The 23,701-nt window shown below is 41.0% G+C and overlaps 1 protein-coding gene across 1 annotated transcript in view; it reads left to right on the top strand.

Moving 5' to 3' along the window:
• Nucleotides 1-23,701, top strand: part of osbpl8 (oxysterol binding protein-like 8) — an 87,600-nt gene that overhangs the window by 34,438 nt on the left and 29,461 nt on the right. The window contains exons 10-13 of the mRNA XM_048607477.1: nucleotides 2,337-2,435; nucleotides 12,056-12,153; nucleotides 13,619-13,708; nucleotides 21,545-21,681. Coding sequence (XP_048463434.1) covers nucleotides 2,337-2,435; nucleotides 12,056-12,153; nucleotides 13,619-13,708; nucleotides 21,545-21,681 — 424 coding nt within the window. The remainder of the gene's footprint in view (nucleotides 1-2,336; nucleotides 2,436-12,055; nucleotides 12,154-13,618; nucleotides 13,709-21,544; nucleotides 21,682-23,701) is intronic.

Below are 23,701 nucleotides of genomic sequence, written 5' to 3' on the forward strand. Positions count from 1 at the left end.
ATCCTGCCATGAATAACTCGCCACCTAAACCCTGAAAGCCTGTTGACCATAAACAACGTACAAGTCAGGGGAGTGATGGAATATTTTGCACTTGCTTGGATGAGTATAGCTTCAACAATGCTCAAGAAACCTGCCATCATCCAGGGCAAAGCAGTCGACTCGATTGGCACCACATTTACTTCCCCCATCACTGATGCTTAATGGGATCAATGTGTAACATCCACAAGATGCACGACAGAAATTCTCCAAGACTCCTTCGACAGCACCTTGCAAACCCACAAACTCTAGTATTTGGAACGACAAGGGCAGATGATGCATGGGAACACCAACCCCTGAGAGTTCCCCTCCAAGCCACTCCTCATCTAGATTTGGAAGTATATCACCATTCCTTCACCATTACCAGGACAATATCCTGGAACTCTTTGCTAACAGCATTGTAGACCACATGGACTGCAGCACTTTAGAACGACAGCGCACCCCATTTTCTCAAGGCTGTTAGGCATGGGAAATAATAGCTGCCTCCTACATCCAGTGAAAGATTAAAATAGAGATGTCTGCCTTCCACAACATGACTGCACTTGCTGTTTGATTGCTTGTTTCACCCTTTGGGACTTCTCACAGAAACGTGATAAAGTGTATGTAAATTCACATTACTGGAGTGAAAAAGAGAAATGATATTTTCAAGAATCATCTTCCAATATGCTGAGTCAATTGGTATCATAATCATCATTTTTTTGTTAAATAGTTCCACATGCAAAAAGTGTTGAATTTTGGATAACAGGGTAACACACATTAAAATATATGATACTGGAAAGCACGGTTTCTACTTAAAAGTTAAATATGGAACAAATTAGGCAGTGACATGGGAATTTGGGAGTTGTATTCCTGCACAGGACACTGAACTGGATATTTTGTATTTATAAAAAATTCCAAGCTGACCCATTCGTAATACAATCTTAAAACAGCAAGTAATTAATCGCATTTTCCGTGATGCTATCCAGTGCTTTTGGTGGCAGCTATCACAAATTACACTGTATTTATAATGAATGTAAACCAAAAGAACTGCGGATGCTGTAAATCAGGAACAAAAACAAAGTTGCTGGAAAAGCTCAGCAGGTCTGGCAGCATCTGTGGAGGAGAAAACAGAGTTAACATTTCGGGTCCAGTGACCCTTCCTCAGAACGTGCTCTGAATGTGTTTGGATCTGTTTGACATAACTTGAACACCAATGAAGAGTAGGAGATTGAAGACAGGTGGTGAGCTGGACTGATAACTGAATGAATTTTGCTTTTCATCTCCATGCTGTGCTGTTTTGCCTATTTTTTTAAAACATTTTGAAGTGATCTCTTTCATTAACTAATTGCATAAATGCAAGCATTATTCCCCACAATGGCTGAGTTCACTCATTTCTTTGGTGATATGAGGGATACTACAGGTAGCTTCTGTGGAACAAAAACAAAAATTGCTGGAGAAACTTAGTAGGTCTGGCACCATCTGTGGAGAGCAATCAGAGTTAACGTTTCAGGTATAATGAGCCTTCTAAACATCACTGGACCCGAAATATTATCTCTGCTTTCTCTCCACAAATGCTGCCAGACATACTGGGTTTTTCCAGCAGTTTCTGTTTTCATTTCAGATTTCAAGGGCAGTGCCTTGTTCTGTTTAAGAAACCTTTTGGAGCCCTGCGTTAGACAGAAAATTATATACTAAAGTTGTCATCTTCAGATTGTGATCTGGGCACCTAAATGGAAGTGGGTGAGAGTATTAGCAAATTTTGCGGTGTTGTAATATGGCACAGTATGAAGATAGCATTGGTGAAACCATGTCTTAACATGGGATCCAAGCCTAGAGGTGGCACGGTAGCTCAGTGGTTAGCATTGCTGATTCACAGGTTCCATTCCACCCTCGGGTGACTGTCTGTGTGGAGCTTGCACGTTCTTCCCGTGTCTGCGTGGGTTTTCTCCGGGTGCTCCAGTTTCCTCCCACAGTCCAAAGATGTGCAGGTCAGCTGGATTGGCCATGCTAAATTGTCCATAGTGTCTAGGGATGTGCAAGCTGCGTGGATTAGCCAGGGAAATGCAGGGTTACAGGGATAGGGTAAGGGAGTGGGTCTGGGTGGGATGCTCTTCAGAGGGTCACTGTGGACTCAATAGGCTGAATGGCCTGCTTCCACACTGCAGGATTCTATGATTGAAGAAGAGTTAGAGAGAAAGGTGTCATGGTGGAATAAACCAACAATGCATAACCTACTCAGGGTCACTGTGCTTAGATACAAACTGCAGCGGGAAGACTTTCATGTGTAGAAATAATACCTATCCTTTGCTTTTATATTCCAGGTAATTCATTATCTGCCATATTAGATGGTGAAGCTAGACTTTCATTCCTCAACCGAGGAGAAGATTATATGATGAGTATGCCCTATGCTCATTGTAAAGGTAATTTTGCTGATTTGTTTGTTTCAAGTTGCATTTCTTCCCAGACCAGTATGTACAAACATGGAAAATAGGAGTGAGAGTAGGGCATTCAGCCCTTTGAGCCTGCTCTATCATTCATAATGATCATGGCTGATGATCCAACTCAATAATATGTCCTGCTTTTCCCCCATGTCCTTTGATCCCCTCAGCCCCTAGTGCTATTTCCAACAAGTACTTTTACTTTGGTTTGACACTTGGCACGTGACTCTTATACCTGTCATATAATTCCAGCCATTTGGTTTGTCTCCAGCACAGTCTTATTTTTAAATTTTAGTAATTATCTCTCTGCCTCAAGTAATTGGATTATAGGTTGTCCCTTTACTTGCTATTCAGCTGTTGACACTTTACTCACACTATCTAACACTTTTGATCACCTGCAGAGACTTGTTATTCAGCCTGTTGACACCCCACTCAGGCCATTTGCACTATCTTTTGATCTCTCTGCCTATAAATTCTGTGCCTGTGTTACCCTTCACTTCACCTGATGAAGGAGCAGCACTCCAAAAGCTTGTGATTTCAGGTGAAGCTGTTGGACAATAATCTGGGGTTGTGTGACTTCCGACCATCTCCTCCTTGAAGTCATACAAAGGCATATTCCCCACTCCACCATTGCTATCAAGCCAGAAGATCAATCCTGGTACAACGGAGGGAGTAGGAGGGCATGCTAAGAGCAGCACCAGTCATACCTATAAATGAGGTATCAACCTGGTGAAGCTATTTGTATGCTGAACAGCATAAGTCTCTGATGTACAGAGCTAAGCGATTCCTCAACCAACAGATCAGACCTAAGCTCTGCAATTGTGCCGCATCCAGTCATGAATGGTAGTGGACAATTAACACAGGAGGAGGAAGTTCCATAAATATCCTCAATGATCAGAGAGCCCAGCACATCACTGTGAAAGATAAAGCTGAAGATTTTGCGGCAATCTTCAGCCAGAAGTGCTGAATTCATTATTCATCTCAGCCAGCTCCAATGGCCCCGGCATTACAGATGTTAATCTTAAGTCAATTCAATTCACTCCATGTGATTTCAAGAAATGGTTGGAAGCTCTGGATACAGCAAAGGTTATGGGCCCTGACAACATTTCAGTAATTGTATTGATGACTTGTGCACCAGAACTTGCCGCTCCCCTTGCCAAGCTTTCCAGCACAGTTCCAACACTGGTATCTACCTGACAATGTGGAAAATTGTCCAGGTATATTCTGTACATAAAAAGCAGGACAAAATCAACCTGGCCAATTACTGCCCCATCAGTCTCCTCTCGATCATCAGTAAAGTGATGGAAGGTGTCAGTAACAGCGCTATCAAGCAGCACCTGCTCAGCAATAACCTGCTCAGTGATGCCCCGTTTGCATTCTGCCGGGACCACACAGCTCTTATTATGCCTTGGTTCAAACATAGACAGCAGTCATCTCAGCTCCAGGACATTTCTGCAGAAGTCCCTCAGGGTAGTGTCCTAGGGCCAATCATCTCCAACTGCTTCATCAATGACCTTCCCTCCATTATAAGATCAGTAATTGGGATGTTCAATGATGCTTGTGCAATGTTCCGTACCATTCATGATTCCTCAGACACTGAAATAGTCTATGTTCAAATTCCCTCCCTGACAGCGTTGTGGGTTAACCTACAGCTTGTGGACTGCAGCAGTTCAAGAAGGCAGCTCACTACCACCTTCTCAATGGCAACTAGGGATGGGCAATAAATGCTGGCCAGCCAGCAACACCCATGCCTCCTGAATAAATAAAAAAAACTTTGCTAACTTTTACAGTAATTTTTTTTTGTTCACAGCAAGCATACTCTCATACTCTATTTTACCTTTCTTAATCAATCCTTTTGTTCCCTTTTGCTGAATTCTAAATACTGCCACTCTTCAGGTCTGTATTTTTAACTAGCTAATTTTATGCCTCTTTCTTGATTCGAAAATTATGTCTAATTTTCCATGTAAGCCATGGTTTTTACTATCTTTTTGCATCAGACAGGAATAAACAATTGTTGCTGTTCACCCATGTGCTTTTTGAATGTTTGCCATTGCCTATTTCCTGTCATCCCATTTAAGTGATATTATCCAATTTATCATAGCCAATTTGCACCTCATACCATCATAATTTCCTCTATTTAAATTCAGCATATTGTCAAAAGGGGGAGTGAAAAGTCAGAAGTTGTTGTACATGTTGGTGAAAATGGCATAGTTAGAGAAAAGGTTGAGGCTTTGCAGAGTGAAAATAGAAAGTTAGGCAGAGGTTAAAAAGCAGACCGTCAAAGGTAGTAATCTCTGGATTACTCCCTGTGCCAAATGCTGGTGACAGTAGGAATAGGAAGGTAGGGCTGATAAATGAGTGGCTGAAGAGATGGTATGGAGCCAAGAATTCTGATTTTTCGATTACTGGGATCTCTTCTGGGGAAGAACAGACCTGTTTGAAAGTTCGTCCTGAACTGAAGGGGGATTAATATCCTAGCAGAGAGATTTGCTAGTTCTATTTGGGAGCCTTTAAACTGGTGGGCAGGGCGAGTGAGGGAGCCTAAGTAATGAGAATAGAGAGACAGATGAAGATGGTTCTGAAGTTAAAGACAGCAAGTTAATAAAAAAAGGCAGGGAAGACCAAGTCAGAGAGTGAAATGACTCCGATGAATTAAACTGCATTTATTTCAATGCAAGGGGCCTTACACGTAAGGCAGATGAAGTCAGGGCATATATGGGAACATGGCAGTGGGGCAACATAGCTATTGCAGAGACAGGACTGGTAGCTCAATGTTCTGGGATTTAGATGCTATCAGAAAGATAGAAAGGGAGGCAAATGAGGAGGGAGAGTGGTGTTTTTGATTAGGGAAAACATTACTGCTGTACCTAGGATATTTCTGAGGGATCGTCCAGTGAAGCAGTATGGGTGGAACTCAGAAATAAGAAGGGGATGATCACCTTGTACTGAAGGCCACCCCCCCCCCAAGTAGTCAGAGGGAAACTGAGGAGCACATATGTAGAGAGATCTCAGATATGTGTAAGAATAATAGGGGATTTTAACTTTCCGAACATAGACTTGGACTGCCATAATGTTGAGGGCTTGGATGGAGAGGAATTTGTTCAACGTGTTCAAGAAAATTTTCTTCATCACTGTGTAGATGTGCCTACTAGAGAAGGAGCAAACCTTGACCTTCTCTTGGGAAATAAGGCAGGGTAAGTGACTGAAGTGTTAGTGGGAGAGCACTTTGGGACCAGCACTTTTGAGTTTTGAAATAGTTATGGAAAGGAATAGGCCTAATATCAAAGTTAAAGTTCCAAATTGGAGTAAGGCAAATTTTGATGGTATGAGACAGGAGCTTTCAAAGTTGAGTGGAGTAGACTGTTTGCAGGTAAAGGGATGACTGGCAAGTGGGAAGCTTTCAGAAGTGAGACGACGAGAGTTCAGAGATAATATGTTCCTGTTAGAGTGAGTGGTAAGGATAGGAAACAATGGATGACTAGCGATTGAGGCTGTCGTCAAGAATAAGAAGGAGGCATTTGTTAGATATAGACAACTGGGATCAAGTGAATCTCTTGTATAGTATAAGGGGTGTAGGGGCATTCTTAAGAGGGAAATCAGGAGGGCAAAAAGGGGATATGAGATATTCTTGGCAGACAATTTTAAGGCTAATCCAAAGATTAGCAAGTACAACTATATTAAGAATGAAAGAGCAATGAGGGAGAGAATACGGCCCCTTAAAGATCAACAATGTCATTTATGTGTGGAACCACAGGAGATGGGAGAGATACTAAATGAATATTTCGCATCAGATTTTACTGTGCAGAAGGACGTGGAGGCTAGGGAACTCAGGGAAAATAAATACTGTTGTCTTGAAAACAGTCCACATTACAGAAGAGGAGGTTCTGGAGGTCTTAAAAAAAGCAAAAGATGGATAAATCTCTGGGACCTGATCAAGTGTATCCCAGGATAGTTAGGGAAGAAGTTGCGGGGTCCTTTCAGGTAAGGTAAGGTGCTGGAGAACTGGAAGGTGGCTAATGTTGTGTCTTTATTTAAGAAAACCTCTAAGCAGAAGCCTGGCAACTATAGATTGGTGAGTCTGACATCAGTGGAGGGGATTCTGAGAGATAGGATTTACATGCATTTGGAGAGGCAAGGACTGATGAGGGATAGTCAGCATGACTTTGTGCATGGGAAATCAATTTTCACAAACTAGATTGATGTTTTTGAGGACATAACCAAAACGATTGAGGGCAGCGTGGTAAATGTTGTCGACACGGACTTCAGTAAAGTCTTTAACAAGGTTCTACGTGGTAGACTGATTAATAAAGATCTATCACATGGGATTCAGGGAGAGCTTGTCAATTGGACACAAAATTGGTTTGATGTTAGGAGACAGAGGGTGGTGGTGAAGGGTTGTTTTTTGGACTGGAGTCTTGTGACTAGCAGTGTTCTGCGGGCATCAGCGCTGGGTCCACTGTTTGTCATTTATATAAACGATTTGGATGAGAATTTAGAAAGCATGATTAGTAAGTTTGCGGATGACACTAAAATTGGTGGTATAGTCAACAGTGAAGAAGGGTTCTTGATCAATTGGGGCAATGGGCTGAGGAGTGGCAGATGTAGTTTAATTTGGATAAATGCAGGATATTGAATTTTGGTGAAGCAAACAAGGGAAGGGCTTAGACATTTAATGGCTGAGCCCTGGGTCATGTTGTCGAATAGAGAGATTGAGGGGTTCAGGTACATAGTTTTTTAAAAGTTGCATCACAGATAGACAGGATGGTTAAGAAGGTGCTTAGCATGCTTGCCTTCATTGCTGAGATCATTGTGTATGTTTTCAGGCTGTACAGGACATTGGTGAGGTCACTTTTGGAGTACTGTGTATAGTTCGACAGTACAGCCCTGCAATAGGAAGGATATTAAATTGAAGATGGTGCAGTCCTTTCCAGCTCTAACCTTCTCCACCTATTGTTACAATGGGGAATGGCTGAACCGTTTGAATAATTAAACTAAAACTAAAGCTCCGATCTGTTATGACAGGAGTAGGGGTTTCCCTCTAATAATTAACCTCTGAAACACCGAGAAAAGCTCATCTTTTTCCTCGTAATAAAAATTGGGATTAAAAGAAAGAAAATTCCAAATGTCCACTTTACAAGTAACAAGAAACAATTTATTTATTTAACCCAACAACGAATAAATTAACAAAATTATTAACAAACTGACAGTTCCCCCTGAGACTACTAGCTACTTCCTACCTGATCTAAATTCTACTAGAATGCTGTTTAAATAAAAACAAGTCCCACTAATATAGACCCAATTAATAAGAATCAATAAGTTAAAGTTTAATCTCTCCAAGTCCTCACAGACTGTCTTCTGAAATATTCTGCCGTCTCCGCGCTCTTCACAAATGCCTTTCTTCCGTTAATTCTGCTGTCAGGGATGTTTTATCTCTATAATTTCTTCAATGAGGACTTTGATCTAAATTAATTAGACGGGCTTTCTCTGAGAGCTGAATGGTGTTAACTCTGGCAGGTGGCAGTTGTCTCTCTCTTTCAGGTGACAATTGACTCTCTCCAATTTTCCAAATGTCCTTGTCTTATATACCTGCAATGACATAATCAAATCCTTATAATATGATTGGTTTCAGGTTGCCAACACCATCAGATTTAAATTCAATTGGCTTTCTTTCTAGGTGCTTCATTTGAATTAATTGGCCAAGTTCAAACTCATTGTCACAACATCAAAACAAGAGCCTGTGGAATTCATTACATTACCCTGTGGCACCCAGCTAGTTACTGCCTGCCAATTTGAAAAGGACCCATTAATTCCTACTCTGTGTTTCCTCTCTGCCAACCAGTTTCCTATCCATCTCAATATATTTCCCCCAATCCCATGTGCTTTAATCTTGCACGTTAATCTCTCATATGGAACCTTGTCAAATACTTTCTGAAAGTCCAAATATACTACATCGACTGGCTCCCCCTTTTCAACTCTCCCAGTCACATCTTCATAGAATTCCAACAGATTTGTCAAGCATGATTTCCCCTTCATAAATCCATGCTGTCTGTCTGATCCTGCCACTGCTTTCTAAATGCTCTGCTGTAAAATCCTTAACAATAGATCCGAGAATTTTCCCTACTATTGATGTTAGGCTCACCTGTCTATAATTCCCTGTTATCTCTCTACCACCCTTTTTGAATATTGGAGCGACATTAGCCACCCTCCAATCTGCAGGGATTGTTCCAGAGTCTATAGAATCCTGGAAGATGACCGCCAATGCATCCACTATTTCTAGAGCTACTCTCTTAAGCACTCTGGGATGTAGATTATCAGGTCCTGGGGATTTATCAGCCTTCAATCCCAACAATTTTCCCAACACCATTTCTCTATTAATATTGATCTCCTTCAGTTGTTCCCTCTCACTAAATCTTGCATCCTCCAACAATTTAAAATATGTATTCAGTTCCTCAGCCATTTCTTTGTCCCCTATTATACATTCCCCCATTTCTGTCTGTAGGGGACCTACAATTTCTCTTTGCCAATCTCTCTCTCTTCACGTACCTATAGAAACTCATAGCGTCAGTCTTTATGTTCCCTGCAAGCTTACTTTTGTACTCTATTTTCCCCGTCTTAATCAATCCCTTGGTCCTTTTTGCTGAATTATAAATTGCTCCCAATCATCACATTTATTATTTTTCTTGGCCTATCAGTACGCTTCTTCCTTGGATCGGATACAATCTCTTATTTCCTTTGTAAGACATGGATTGGCCCTCTTACCCATTTTGCTTTTGCAACAGGAATAAACAGTTGCTGCAGTCCCCCCATGCGTTCCATTAGCCATTGCCTATCCACACAACACCAGATTATAGTCCAACAGATTTATTTAAAATCACAGATATAGAAATTTTGTTTTAAAAAGGCACAAACTCTTCAAGGAACTACATATTTTAGCTTCCTGCCTTCTACTTCACAATTACTGTACCCAACTTTGTAACACTATATATTCTGTGTGCCTCCCTCCACTTCACCTGACAAGGGAGCGGTGCTACAAAAGCTTGTGATTTTAAATAAATCTGTTGGACTATAACCTGGTGTTGTGTGACTTTTAACTTTGTCTAACCTCCTCCAGTAGAGTTTAATTACTCTTAGTTACACAAGTTTTAACTATTAGGTAGCCTCTAGAATAACGTTACTCCATCCAACTTGCAAGAATACGATTATTACCAAAAGGGCACGATCCTGCAGAACTTCATTCACAAGAGTCCTGAAAAGCATAGCTTCCCCTTCAGTCGACCACTCAATAACACCCCATATGTTGTATGGTTGAGTCTGCTGAAAAAAAACTCCCAGCTCCTCAGTTGGTCTGCACTGCTGAAATACACAGCTTCACAGCCAGTGAGTCAACCATGACCCAGCAACCTGCTGTTTGCTTTTTTTCACCAATCAGAACCACTCATCCAGAAACCTGGACTTGGTTTCTGTTTTAAACAACATCAGGTTCTGAGGAAGGGTGACTCAACCTGAAACATTAAGGCTGATTTCTCTTCACAGATGATGCCAGACCTGCTGAGCTTTTCCAGCAATTTCTGTTTTTGTTTCTTATTTACAGCATCCACAATTCTTTTGGTTTCTGTTCTAGTAGATGACAATGCAGACCAAGTCGTGGCTCGCAAATGATGGATTTCATCACAATAGAACATGGCATTTGGGCTGTGTTATCAGACTCTTCGTATTGAGTTTGAATCACAGGTCAGCCATGATCTTATTGATGGAACAGGCAGATTTCATGGTTGTCAAAAGCATAACACTGCATGAAAATAAGCAGACTTCCAGTTTACTGCTTTCCAATCAATCTCAACAGGCACTACCCTAAACCAATACACAGGCAGTCCCCAGGTTGTGAACAGGTTCTGTTCTGGAGTTTGTTTGCCAACTGACTTGTACGCAAGTCAACACAATGCAGGACATTATGAAGAAGCCCTTTGTAAGTACAGGAAATGTTTGTATTTCGGGTCTTTAAAATTACATTCCTGTATGATATCGCATTCATGAGTCAGGGTCCCCCTATAGGTTATGTTGCTCTTATGTGGGCATCGCTGGCTAGGCCAGCATTCATTATCAATCCCTAGCTGCCCTTGAGAAGGTGACGGTAAGCTGCTTTCTTGACCCACTGCAGCCCATGTTCTACAGGTAGATCCCCAATGCTGTTTGGGAGGGTGTTTCAGAATTTTCATTCAACAACACAGAGAGAATTGCAACATATTACCAGAGACTGATTGCCAAGCCGTAAGCTGGAATAGCCCACCTGCTTTCACCAAGCCTTGTTCTTTTGACTTAGCAGCATAACCACTATGTTTAGCTGAAGCTACAAGTCCTTCACATAAAAGCTTCACCCCAGCTTGTCATTTCTTCTCCTGGTCTTGGGTTTTGTATCTTTCTATGTTTCTCATTATTTACTGCTTTGCTATTTTCACACAGTAAAAATAGATTCTCTGCCTGTTTATTTTTCATTATCTTCATCATTGTCGTTCTGTTGGTATATTGATCTTTCCATGCTTCACTCGTGAAAAGGCCTAAGGACTTGCTTCAATTTTTAAACCTCTAAGTTGTCTGGTCATGGCATTGCTTCTGAAAAATGAGACAGAGTGGCTGTCACCTATTTTGTGGAGTTGAAACAAGTATAGTGTGTGTCCATGTTCTTTCTGTCTGCAGAGAGCTGGGCCCTGCATATTAATATATGTAGCTTCCAGTGCCTGAAAATATGCCACATTGCAAACCTGACTGACAATCCCAAATTGGTTGACAGCAAATTCTGTGAATATGCAGGATTCAAATTGTTTCTTTACTGTACAGGACTTGAGTATTGTTGAAAAATTACACATTTTGTCAAAACTGTTTATCTTGTATACTTCCATGAGTTCAAGGCATAAAGCTTTGACACAATTCAGAAATACTCAGGATTATTTAGCAAATGTTGTCCAATTGTCCATGTTACGTTGGAAGTCACACAACACCAGGTTATAGTCCAACAGATTTATCTGCAATCACAAACTTTTAGAGCGTTGCTCCTTCATCAGATGGAGTCTTCACTGACAAAGGAGCAGCGGTCTGAAATCTTGTGATTTCAGATAAACATGTTGGACTACAACCTCGTATCATGTGACTTCTGACTTTGTCCACTCCATTCCAACACTGGCACCTCTACATCACATTTAATGTTGGACATTGTGGGTTTTGCAGGCACAGGCTACTTGGTGTGGTCAGTACCTTAATGCCTGTCCTGTGAAAACTTTAAAAATCTTGGCAGGTAACTGTCAGTCATTATTAACTGGTTGGGTCTCTATACATCTACCAATTAAAGCCCACTTGTCAGCTACTCAGCACTGTTCTCATAATGTCCATTTATACCTTAAAAGTACTTTTAGTTTGGTATTTCTGCAAATTATCCTGATGAGTGCAAGAAGGAAAGCATCAACAAAATGTATCTTTTTTTTTTCAGCAATACTCAGGTTATGTACAACCAAATGACTAAAACTATAAAGTCTGACGTGCAGTTGACATGTGCTAGATCCAAGATGCGCAAAATATACAACAACTTTTCATAAATTCTTACTTCATAGGAATTGTTTATGGTCCAATGACTCTTGAACTTGGAGGCCATGTTAATATCACCTGTGAGAAAACAGGGTACAGTGCAATTATCGAATTCAAATTGAAGGTTAGTTATTTTTTCCTTTTCCTGTATTTCAGCTTAATTTTGGAATGTAGCTTCCAATTCTGTGGCCTTTGATGGGAACATCAATCAGCAAACTAATTTCCTGTTTAGAAATAAGAAAAGGAATTGAAACATGATTTCATTACTCTCATTCTTTGGGTAGGAAGCCAGGCCATGCAAAAAATTAATGTTAACATTATTGTAAGCAAACGTTTGCACTTACAATGCATAGTTGTTCCATTTGATCATCGGGTGTGGGTTTGTAAACATGCTTCCCCAAATTTGTTTCAGATGTTTTGGTCAAACTCTTTGAGAGATAGCGGATGCTTCTCTCTAAAACTGGAAGAATAATTGGAAGATTGTGTTTTCCAAGAATACTTTTTATGCAATTTTTGAGATTCTAAATTTTTTTTTAAATGCCTAGATGAAATTTGATTCCTGAAATAAGTAAAGGGGTTTTAATTTAGGAATCGATGAAGTAGCATATGGAAGATTTGGAAGGGTTACCAAACAAATGAATGGTTGTCCCCTATCTAAAACATTGTTTTTAATTGAACTTCATACGAAAAGATTATTTTTTTTTTAAAAATTGAGGAAATTAAATTAATTTTAAAATAGTATTTAGCATAGTGACATTAGACACTTAATTTAAGGTAACCAAGTATATAATTATATGCAAAGGAATTATTTTCTGACGGGAAGTTGATGATTTTTAAAAATAAAAAGTGAATGTGTGTGCAAAACATGGGTCTAGCAGCATTTGTCGACAGAGAAACAGTGAATGTTTTGAGTTGCATTACTCTCCATTGACATCTTTGTTGAGAAACAATTGTTTATCTGGATGAGTTGTCCGGCAAACAGATGAGCCAATGTACAGAAATCATCATATCTAACATCTTGTGCTTCATTTGGAAATTAAACAAAGTTTCACCTTAATTTGGGTTTCTATGTACCAGTAGTTGAGTACAGTAAATATCAAAATGTTAAAACCCAAAAACTACTGTTCCAAAATGATTCTTGCAGTTTAATCTAATTGATAATTTGCATGCCTCTTGTGAATGAAATTGACAACTCCTTTGCGTTTGCTGTACAGATGTTTTCAAGACAAGGATTTGATATTTAAAATTTCCTTTCTTATGGAGTTCATGACTATACCTTCCCCTGTGTTGAGTTCCTAATCTCTACAGGTGTAATGAGAAACGCTAAGATGACTGAATTTGGGGCTTTCACCAGAAAATCATTGGCAGTGTCTTGTAATCCAAAACACAAAGTCAAAGGGATTAAACAGTAAATCATTTTTGTGCTGGAGCTCAGCACTACAAAAATTAACTGGGTAATTTTATATTAGTTTTAACTGAAAACTGTCTGCACACCAAAACATTGTAATGTTTTTCTTGTATTTTCTCACATCTAATGCTGTATTGTCTCACATCTAATGCTGTATTGTCAATAATTGTCATGGACCCAGCCATTTTTAGGCAACAGCAACAATGTTAACCAAATATTTGGAAAACTCAAGTTGGGATCAGAGGTTTTGGCAACTCTGGAAGGACACTGGGTGAGTAGTGTGGCATCTTTTTGAGAAAATTATTGAGTGTTGAAGATTTCATCCATTTTGAAATATATAATTGAAAAATAATTTAATATGGACTGCTACTGTGAGAAGGAGTGGCAGAGTCACTGGACAAACATTTCAGAGCACCAGGCTAATATTCTGTGGATATGGGTTTAAAAATTACCATGGCAGATAGTAAAATTTGAATTAAATTAACAGCTAGAATTAAAATGTTATCTCAGGGTGACTACAAAACCATTGTTGATTGTCTTAAAAACCTACTGGGTTCAGTAAGAGCATAATAGACCATTGAACACGTTGTGTCTGTTCCACTATTTAACGCGTTCATGGCTGATCTGATAATCCTGAACTCCACTTTGCTGACATTTCTCCACAATCCTTGATTTCCTTACTGATTAAAAATCTGTCCACTGTTGTTGTAAATATACTTACCAACCCAGCCGTAACAGGCCTCTGCAGTAAGATATTCCACAGATTCACCACTCTTTGAGAGAAGATATTCCTCTTCATCTCTGTCTTAAATTGGCGATCCCTTATTTTTGAACATTGATCCCTTGTTCTAGATTCTCCCACGAGAGGAAACATCAAAAGAATTCTCACAGGGCAACGCAGACTAGATACAAGGAGGATGTTTTCCGTGACTCTAGAGTCTAGAACTGGGGCCACAGTCTCAGAATATTTGATTGATTGATTTATTGTCACTTGTACGAAGTACAGTGAAAAGCTTTGTTTCCGAGTAGTACAGGCAGATGATAGTAACAAGGATGTACAGATGTAAAAGACTTAGACAGAGGCATACAGGGTTATATAGCACAGGGCGTGCACTAGGCAAGATCAGTGTTAGCAAGATCAGCGTTATTTGAGGCTACAGACTCCATTCATCAGTCTAATAACGGCTGGGAAGAAGCTGTTCCTGCACCTGCTGGTGCGTGTGCTCAGGCTTCTGTATCTCCTGCCTGATGGAAGAGGCTGTCGGAGATCATTATCGGGGTGTGATGGGTCTTTGATGTTGGCAGCCTTTCTGCAGCAGCGAGCCATGTAAATGGAGTCCATGCATGGAAGGTTGGCTTCCGTGATGGTCTGGGCTGTGCACACCACCTTCTGTAGTTTCTTGCGGTCCTGGGCAGAGCAGTTGCCGTACCAGGCCGTTATGCACCCAGGCAGTGTGCTTTCAATGGTCCATCGGTAGAAGGTGGTGGGAGTTTTTATGGACATTCCAACTTTCCTGAGCTGCCCGAGGAAGAAGAGGCGTTGTTGTGCCTTCTTGACTGTTGCATCTACATGGGAAGCCCAGGACAGATTGTCAGTTATCGTCACTCCGAGGAACTTGACGCCGTCCACCCTCTCAACCTCAGTTCAGTTAATGATCAAGTCTTTAGTTTTTCCGACGTTGAGAGAGGTTGTTCTCGTTGCACCACGTCACCAAGCCCTCTATCTCCCTTCTGTATTTTGACTTGTTGTTAGATATCCATCCTACTATAGTGGTGTTGTCCACAAACTTGTAGTTGGCATTCGTTTGGAATTTGGAAACACAGCCTTGGGTGTACAGGGAGTACAGTCGGGGCTGAGGATGCATCCGTGGTGGGGAGGCTGCAGTGTTGAGTGTTACTGTGTAGGCCATTTAGGACTGAGATGAGGAAACATTTCTTCACTCAGAGGGTGGTAAACCTGTGGATTTTGCTACTGTAGAAGACTGTGGAGACCAGATCACTGACAATATTCAAGAAAGAGTTTGAGAAATGTTTAGATTTTGGAAACACCGAGGGCTACGGAGAGAAAACTCAAAGAAACATAAGTTTAGCCTGTGCAACCTTGGTGAAACAGCCCACTCGTTCCATATTTTAGTCTTGTAAACTTACTGTGAACTGCTTCCAATGCATTTACACCCTTTCACAAAAATATAGAGACACTGAAGCATAATTTGCCAACATTTGCAGTCAAATACCTTCAAAATAAATGATAACATTGTATTAGCTTTCTTAATTGGCTGTGCTTGCTGACCCCCAGAACCACCCATAGTAGTAGCGCAGTCTCTGAAACAAATTGATATAAAGTCTGATAAAAACCTAACAAACCTTAAAAATGAAAGAAAAATCATGAAAAAAAATCAAGGAAGAGAAAACAACTGTCAAATAAACTTGAAGTTTTTGTTAAGTTTTAAAAATTGCATTGCGTATTTAAAAATAAAATTGAAGGTGAGCATGCACCATCAGAATTTATCAGACAGTTGATCTCAGTAGACACTGTCTTCTTCATTAATTGCTGTACCTGCTCTCAAACCGTTTGTGATTGAAGCATGAAGACAGCAGATTTCTCTGTATCTGTCCCAACTTTAGATAATGTGTTTCTTTTTATTCTTTGTGTCAAAATGATAATTTCACAGTTTCCTTCATCATATCTATTTACTGGATCTTTGTCTGCCCAGTAGATCTGTCTGTATCCTTCTGTGGCCTCCTTACATCTTTCTGAACCACCTTTGTGTCATCAGCAAGTTTAGAAACCTTTTGTCCCTTTATCCAACTCTTTTACATAAACTGTAAACAGTTGAGACCCTATTATAATTTCTTGGATAATAGTTTCAGATGTTATTCCTAAAAAAGCTGTTAAACTAATTCTTCTAAACTTTCCTGTTTTCTGTCTCCGTCCCTTTTGGAGTAATGTATTACATTTGCTATTTTCCATTCCATTGGAAAATTAAAGGCAGTTTGTCAGCAATCTCAGTAGTCACTTCTTTTAAGAGCCCAGGATGAAGAACTGGCAGCAAAGTAATGCACAGTTGGAAGGAAGTTGCCTTGGGAGTCTTCAGTGTTGACTTCGAATCCCATGAGGTCTCATGGCATCAAAGCAAACATAAGCAAAGAAACCCGTTGATGACCACCTATTTGTCGGCCCCTCCCCTCATCAGCTGATGAATCACCGATGCCCTGGTCACTCAGCTCCTGACCTCATTACAACCTTGGTTATAACATGAACGAAAGAGCTAATTCCAGAGATGAGGTGAGAGTGACAGTCATAGAATCATACAGCACAGAAACAGACCCTTCAGTCCAAGTCATCCACGCCGACCAAATATCCTAAATCGATCTAGTCCCATTTTCCAGCATTTGGCCCATATCCCTCAAAACCCTTCCTATTCATGCATTCATCCAGATGCCTTTTAAATGTTGTAATCGTACCAGCCTCCACCACTTCCTCTGGCAGCTCGTTCCGTACGCACACATTCCTATGCGTGAGAAGGTTGCTCCTCCAGTCCCTTTCAAATCTTCCCCTGTCACCTTAAACCTATGCCCTCTAGTTTTGGACTCCCCTACCCTGGGGGAAAAGACCTCGTCTATTTACCCTATCCATGCCCCTCATGATTTAATAAACCTCTATAAGACGAGTGGTATTGTCGTTGGACTATTAATTCAGAGCACCAGATAATGTTCTGGGGATCCGGGTTCATATTCTGCCACAGCAGATGGTGGAATTTGAATTCAATAGATATCTAGAATTAAGAATTTAATGATGACCGTGAATGCAACACATTACGACAATCAGCAAAAACCCATGTGGTTCACTAATGTCCTTTAGGGAAGGAAACCGCCATCCTCACCTGGTCTGGCCTACATGTGACTCAGGACCCACAGCAATGTGGTTGACTCTGAACTGCCCTCTGGGCAATTAGAGATGTGCAATAAATGCTATTGACCCAGCAATGCCCTCATCCCATTTATGAATAATAAAAAAAAGCCACCTTTTAATAATAATAATAAAAAAAAGCTTCTGATGCTCCAGGGTAAAAAGCCACAGCCTATCAACCCGAGGGTAGCATGGTGGCTCAGTGGTTAGCACTTCTGCCTCACAGCGCCAGAGACCCGGCTTCAGTTCTAACCTTATGCAACTGTCTGTGTGAAATTTGCACATTCTCCCTCCAAGGGCTCCAGTTTCCTCCCATAGTCCAAAGATGTGCAAGGGGCGTGCGTGGTGGGTGAGTCTGGGTGGGATGCTCTTCAGAGGACCAGTGTGGACTCTGAGCTGAATTGCCATACTATAGCAAATCTATGTTTCTATTCAGCCTTTCCCTGTAGCTCCAACCCTTCAATCCTGGCGAAATTCTTGTAAATCTTTTCTGAACCTTTTCAAGTTTAACAACATCTTTCCTTGACGTCAAGGCCACTGTTGACTGACTATGGCATCAAGGAGCCCTAGAAAAACTGGAGCCAGTGGGAGTCCAAGGGGCGGGTACGCTTGGTTGGCACACAGATGTTCATATACTCCTTTGGTGCAGGTGAGACTTGAGCACTCGCCTTCTGACTGAGAGCTAAGAATGCTACCACCATGCCACAAGAGTCCTGGAGTTCCTCAGGGTGGTGTCCCAGGCCCAACCATCTTCAGCTGCTTCATAAATGACCTTCCCTCTATCATAAGGTCAGAATAGGGACGTTCACTACTGATTACACAAAGTTCATCACCATTCATGACTCTGCCAATACTGAAGCAGTCCATGTGCAAGTGCAGCAAGGCTTGGGCTGAAAAGTGGCAAATTACATTTGTACCTCACAAGCACCAGGTAATGACTGTCTCCAATGAGAGACAATCAAATCACAGCCACTTGACATTCAATGGTGTTACCATCACTGAATGCCCCATTATCTACATTCTGGGGATTCCCACTGACCAGAAAAACTAGACCAATCAAATCACTACTTTGGACACAAGTAGGTCAGAGGCTAGGAATCCTGCAGCAAATAACTAACCTTGTGACTCTCCGAAGTCCTGTTGACCATCTATAAGGCATAAGTTAGGAATGTGCTGGAACACTCTGATGAGTGCATCCTCAACAATACTCAAGCTCGATACCATCCAGGACAAAGCAGCCCACTTGATTGGCACCACATCCACATGGCTTTTTAGACAGCACCCTCCAAACCCATAACCACCTACATTGGGAAGGACAAGGGCAGCAGATTCTTGGGAACACCACCACCTGCAAGTTCCCCTCCAAGCCTCTCACCATCCTGACTTGGAAATTTTTAACTGTTCCTTCAGTGTCATTGGGTCAAAATCCTGGAAATTCCTACCTAACAACACTGTGGGGGTACCTTCAGCATTTGGACTGCAACAGTTGAAGAAGGCAGTTCACCACCTTTTTCACAAGGGGAACTAGAGAGTGGCAATTGAAAATTAATGCTGGCCTAGCTAGCGATGCCCACATCTCATCTGTGAATAACAAACAGTATAAGCTGTAGTGACCTGCTGCACAGTCCTTGTGGAGACAACCACCCACCATCATGTTGAGGATGTCTTTTATTGTGTTGTGTGGCACTGTGCTATGGTAAATAGGACAGATTTCAAAAATCTCAAAACCGAGCATTCATAAGACTTCAAAGGGTTCAGAAAAGACTTACAAGGAAGTTGTCAGGGTTGGAGGGTTTGAGCTCTCGGAAGAGGCTGAATAGGCTGGGGCTGTTTTCCCTGGAGCGTCGGAGGCTGAGGGGTGACCTTAGAAGTTTATAAAATCATGAGGGGCATGGATAAGTCAAATAGACAAGGTCTTTTCCCAGGGGGTGGGGGGAGTCCAAAACTAGAGGGCATACTTTTAATATGAGAGGGGAAAGATATGAAACGGACCTGAGGGGCAACTTTTTCATGCAGAGGGTGGTGTGTGTGTGGAATGAGGAAGTGGTGGAGGCTGGTGCAATTACAAACATTTAAATGGCATCTGAATGGGTAGATGAATAGGAAGCGTTTAGAGGGGTATGGGGCCAAATGCTGGCAAACGGGACTAGATTAATTTAGGATATGTGGTCGGCATGGATGAGTTGGACCGAAGGGTCTGTTCTCATTCTGTACATCCCTATGACTCTCTGAAGCAGGGTCGGCCATGAGCAGCTGGCTATATTGTTCTGAGGAAGGGTCACCGGACTCAAAACGTTAACTCTGATTTTAATTCACAGATGGCTGAGCTTTTCCAGCAACTTCTGTTTTTGTTACTGCTGTATTGTATCTAACCAAAATATGCACAGAAATCAATACAAGTTCGAGGAAGAGTGCGCAAGGGAAAGTCAGAAGCTGCTGCAGACATACTAAAATTAAGGTGTTAAGCTGTAAAAGCAACAAAACAGACTAAATGCATTCCAAATAGCATGCTGAAGACAAAGCTAAGAGATCCCACAACCAGTATTCAGATCTAGGCTCTTCAGCCCTGCTATATCAGAGTTGTGAAGCATTGTGGACAATTAAACAACTCACTAAAGGCTCCTCAACGAAGGGAGAGCCTAGCACTTTGATACAAAAGGCAAGGCTGAAGTGTTTGCATCCATTATCAGCTAGAAGTGTTGAGTGGATGATCCACCTCAGCCACTCCCAAGGTTTCCAACATCACAAATGCCAATCTTCAGCCAATTCAGTTTAACTGCACATGGTATCCAGAAACAACTGCAAAGGCTCTGGGCCCTGACAGTATTCTGGCAAAGATAATAAAGACTTACGCTTCAGAACAAGCCATGCATCTCATCCAGCTGTTCCAGTGCAGATGCAACACCGGCACCTACCCAGCAATGTGGAAAATTGCCCAGGTATGTCCTGTGCACAAAAGGCAAGACAAATCCAACCTGACTGATGATCACCTCTTCAATCTGTTCTCAGTGATAGGAGGAGTTATCAGGTGGTGTTCACTTAAAAAAAATAACTTGCTGACAGATACTTGCGAAATGTGGAATCAAGGGGAGAAATCTCTGCTGGTTGGAATCATGCCTATAACTAGGGAAGATGGTTGTGGTTGGAGGTGAATCATCTCAGCCTGAGGACATCTGCAAGAATTCCAGCCATCTTGATCTTCCCTCAATCATAATGTCAGAAGTGGAGATGTTTGCTGATGACTGTGCATTGTTCAGCACCATTTAAAACTCCTCAGACACTGAAGTAGTCAATGTCCAAATGCAGCAAGACCTGAACAACGTTCAGGTTTGTATTGTTAAGTGGAAAGTAACTTTTCAGCCACATAATTGCTGGTCAATGACCTTCAACAAGAGAGAATCTAACCATCATCCTTGACTTTCAAGGACATCACCATCACTGAATCCTGCACTGTCAACATCTGAGTGTTACAATTTACCAGAAACTGAACTGGACTAGCCACATAAATATTGTGACAAGCGGTCAGGGGCTAGGAATTCTGTGGCGAGTAATTTACTCCTAAAAGCTTGTCCACCACCTACAAGGCACAAATCAAGAGTGTGATGGAATATTCTTAACTTGTCTGGATGAATGCAGCTCCAACAATAGTCAAGCTACCTAACTCCTTCCAGGACACAGAAACCTGCTTGATTGGCATCCCATCTAACACCTTCAACAATTATTCCCTCACCACTGGCATAGCAATGTGTACCTTTGACAGCCTGCAGTAGCTCACTGAGGTTCCCTAGACTGCACCTTGAAACCCCACTACCATTACCATCAAGAAAACCAAGGGTAGTAGATACAAGGGAACGCCACCACTTGCAAGTTCTCCTCCAAGCCACTCACCATCCTGACATTAAACTATATCAGTGTGCCTGGGTCAAATTCCTGCAACTTCCTGCCTAACAACACTGTGTATAACTACACCAAATAGACTGCAGCAGTTCACCTTCTGAAAGGCAGTTGGGGATGGATAATAAAAGGTAGCCCAGCCAGCAACACACTCATCCCATGGAATGATTTCATTCTAAGACAGTAGTAGCAAATAAATATTTTGGAGACAGAGTCATTTCTTTTAATTCATCATTTTAAAGAATGTATTTAAATGATGTTATAATTACAGTTAATTTTTTTCTGCTTTTTAACAATTTATAGGATGGTGAAGTAGTGATTAATGACAAAAAGACTGGTGTATCAGAAGTATTCTGGAACCCCACATCTGAAATCCGACAGCAGAGACTAACCAGGTGCACTGTGCTATTTGATGAGCAGGAGGACATGGAGTCAGCAAGGTAAACCATTCCTTCCATACCCCATTTCAGTTTACCTTAGCAGAAAGTTTTCTTTAAGATTCAAAATAACCAACTGAACAGCTTTGGTTTTGATCTGATCTGATTAGATCTTTGAATCTAATGCTGCATCTAATCTACAGCAACCATTATCATTCCTTCCAGCCATCATAGTAAGAACACAAGAAATAGGAATGGCTCCTCAAGCCTGTTTGAACATTCAGTAAAATCATGCTTGATCTGACTGTGGCTACAAGTATATTTTACTGCCAGACATCCACTCCTCGATTCACTTGCAGCAACTTGGCTAACTCAGCCTTGAATCCATTTAGTGAACCTCCACTGCTACCTGAGGAAGAAAATGCCAAAGATTAAAGACTCTGGGATAAGAAACTTTCCCCGATCTCCATATTATAGGAGAGATCCTTTGAGCTGGATTTTCCAAGGCAGAAGGAATGGGCCTTGCTCAAGATGGGAAACCCGTGTCCGTCCCCCACCACCTCCTGTCCTCGTGGATTACATCTTGTTATTTTTCACCTAATCATGAAGTCCCACCCTGGATACACAAAAAGACTGTAGACAGAACTATTTGGAATAATAACAAATAGTGGCTAATAGGGGATGTGGTGGCATAGTGGTAATGTGTTGGACAAATAACTCAGAACCCGTGTTCTGAGGAAATGGGTTCAAATCCCACCAGGTGGAATTTGAATTAAGTAATAAGCACCTGGAATAAAAATCTAATAAGTCTAATGGCAATCATGTAACTACAGTCGATTGTTCTAAAAACCTATCTGATTCATTAATGTCCTTTCAGGAAGGAAATTTACCATCCTTACCTGTTTTGGTCTACTTGTGACTCCAGGTCCACAGAAGTGTGCATTTGACTCTTAACAACCTTGTGGGTAATTAGGGGTGGTCAATAAATGCTGGCCTAGCTGGTGATGCCCACCTATCAACAAATAATAAAGAAAAATCTGAAGTATCTTGCTTCTACTCACAAGTCACTAAGCTGTGCTTGAGTTTGAAAGCTTAGAACTGCTCTGCTTGAAATACAATTCAATTTTTCTATTGTGTGAGCTATTTGATACTTGGAAATGCAGTGCCTTCCATACATTATAAATTAATGCTAGGAAAAAGACCTGAAGAACAATACGACTTATTTAAAACATACAATTGTCCTTTTCAAATAAAAAAAAGTAATGGCATGTAAGTACTTCATGATATTAACAGGGAAAGAAATGGGAGATAAAGATAAACAACTTACACTGGTTAAAGATTCTAGAACCAAGAGGCATAGTCTAATAATTAAGGCAGGCCATTCAGGAGAGATATCAGAAAGCACTTCTAAATTCAGTGTAGTTGGAGGCTTGGAACTCTTTTTCTCAAACAGCAGTTGATGCTAATTCAGTTACTAAATTTTGTTCTGAGATAGACAATTTTTTTATTGGAAAGAGTATCAAGGGATATGGGCCCAAGGCAAGCATTTGAGTTAGGCCACAGATCAGCCATGATTTTATTGAGTAACGGAGAGGGTTGAAGGGCTGAATGGCCTACTCTTGTTCGTATGTTTGACTACAAGAATATTAAGTAATGTAATCAAATTGAAGTTTGAGTAACTTAGAAAACGTTGGGAGAAGGCTCAAACATACAGCAGGGTTGATCATAGACTAAAATGGAACATAAACCCCCACCATATCAAGCCAATGGGTCATAGGAAGGCAAGTGTTGAAGAGATGTCACGGATAAAAATCTAATCCCGAAGTTATGGATTTGCCACCAAATCTCATTCATGGAATAGACCAATCAGAATTGCCTTCTAGATTGATGGATGGATTTTGAGACATATGTCAGTATGTCTTCCTGACTTGCCTATCCCAGTCTGTTACTTGTGTTAAACCATGTTAAACCCCATTAATAATATTAATAATATTCAGCTTACAGTTAGGAGAAATTATTTTTACACTATATTATCTCCAAGGTTAATGTCAGTCATTGCTAGTGGATTTAAAATCTCTTGATT

Source organism: Rhincodon typus, chromosome 18 (assembly GCF_021869965.1).
Source record: "Rhincodon typus isolate 14 chromosome 18, sRhiTyp1.1, whole genome shotgun sequence".
NCBI classification, from domain to species: domain Eukaryota; kingdom Metazoa; phylum Chordata; class Chondrichthyes; order Orectolobiformes; family Rhincodontidae; genus Rhincodon; species Rhincodon typus.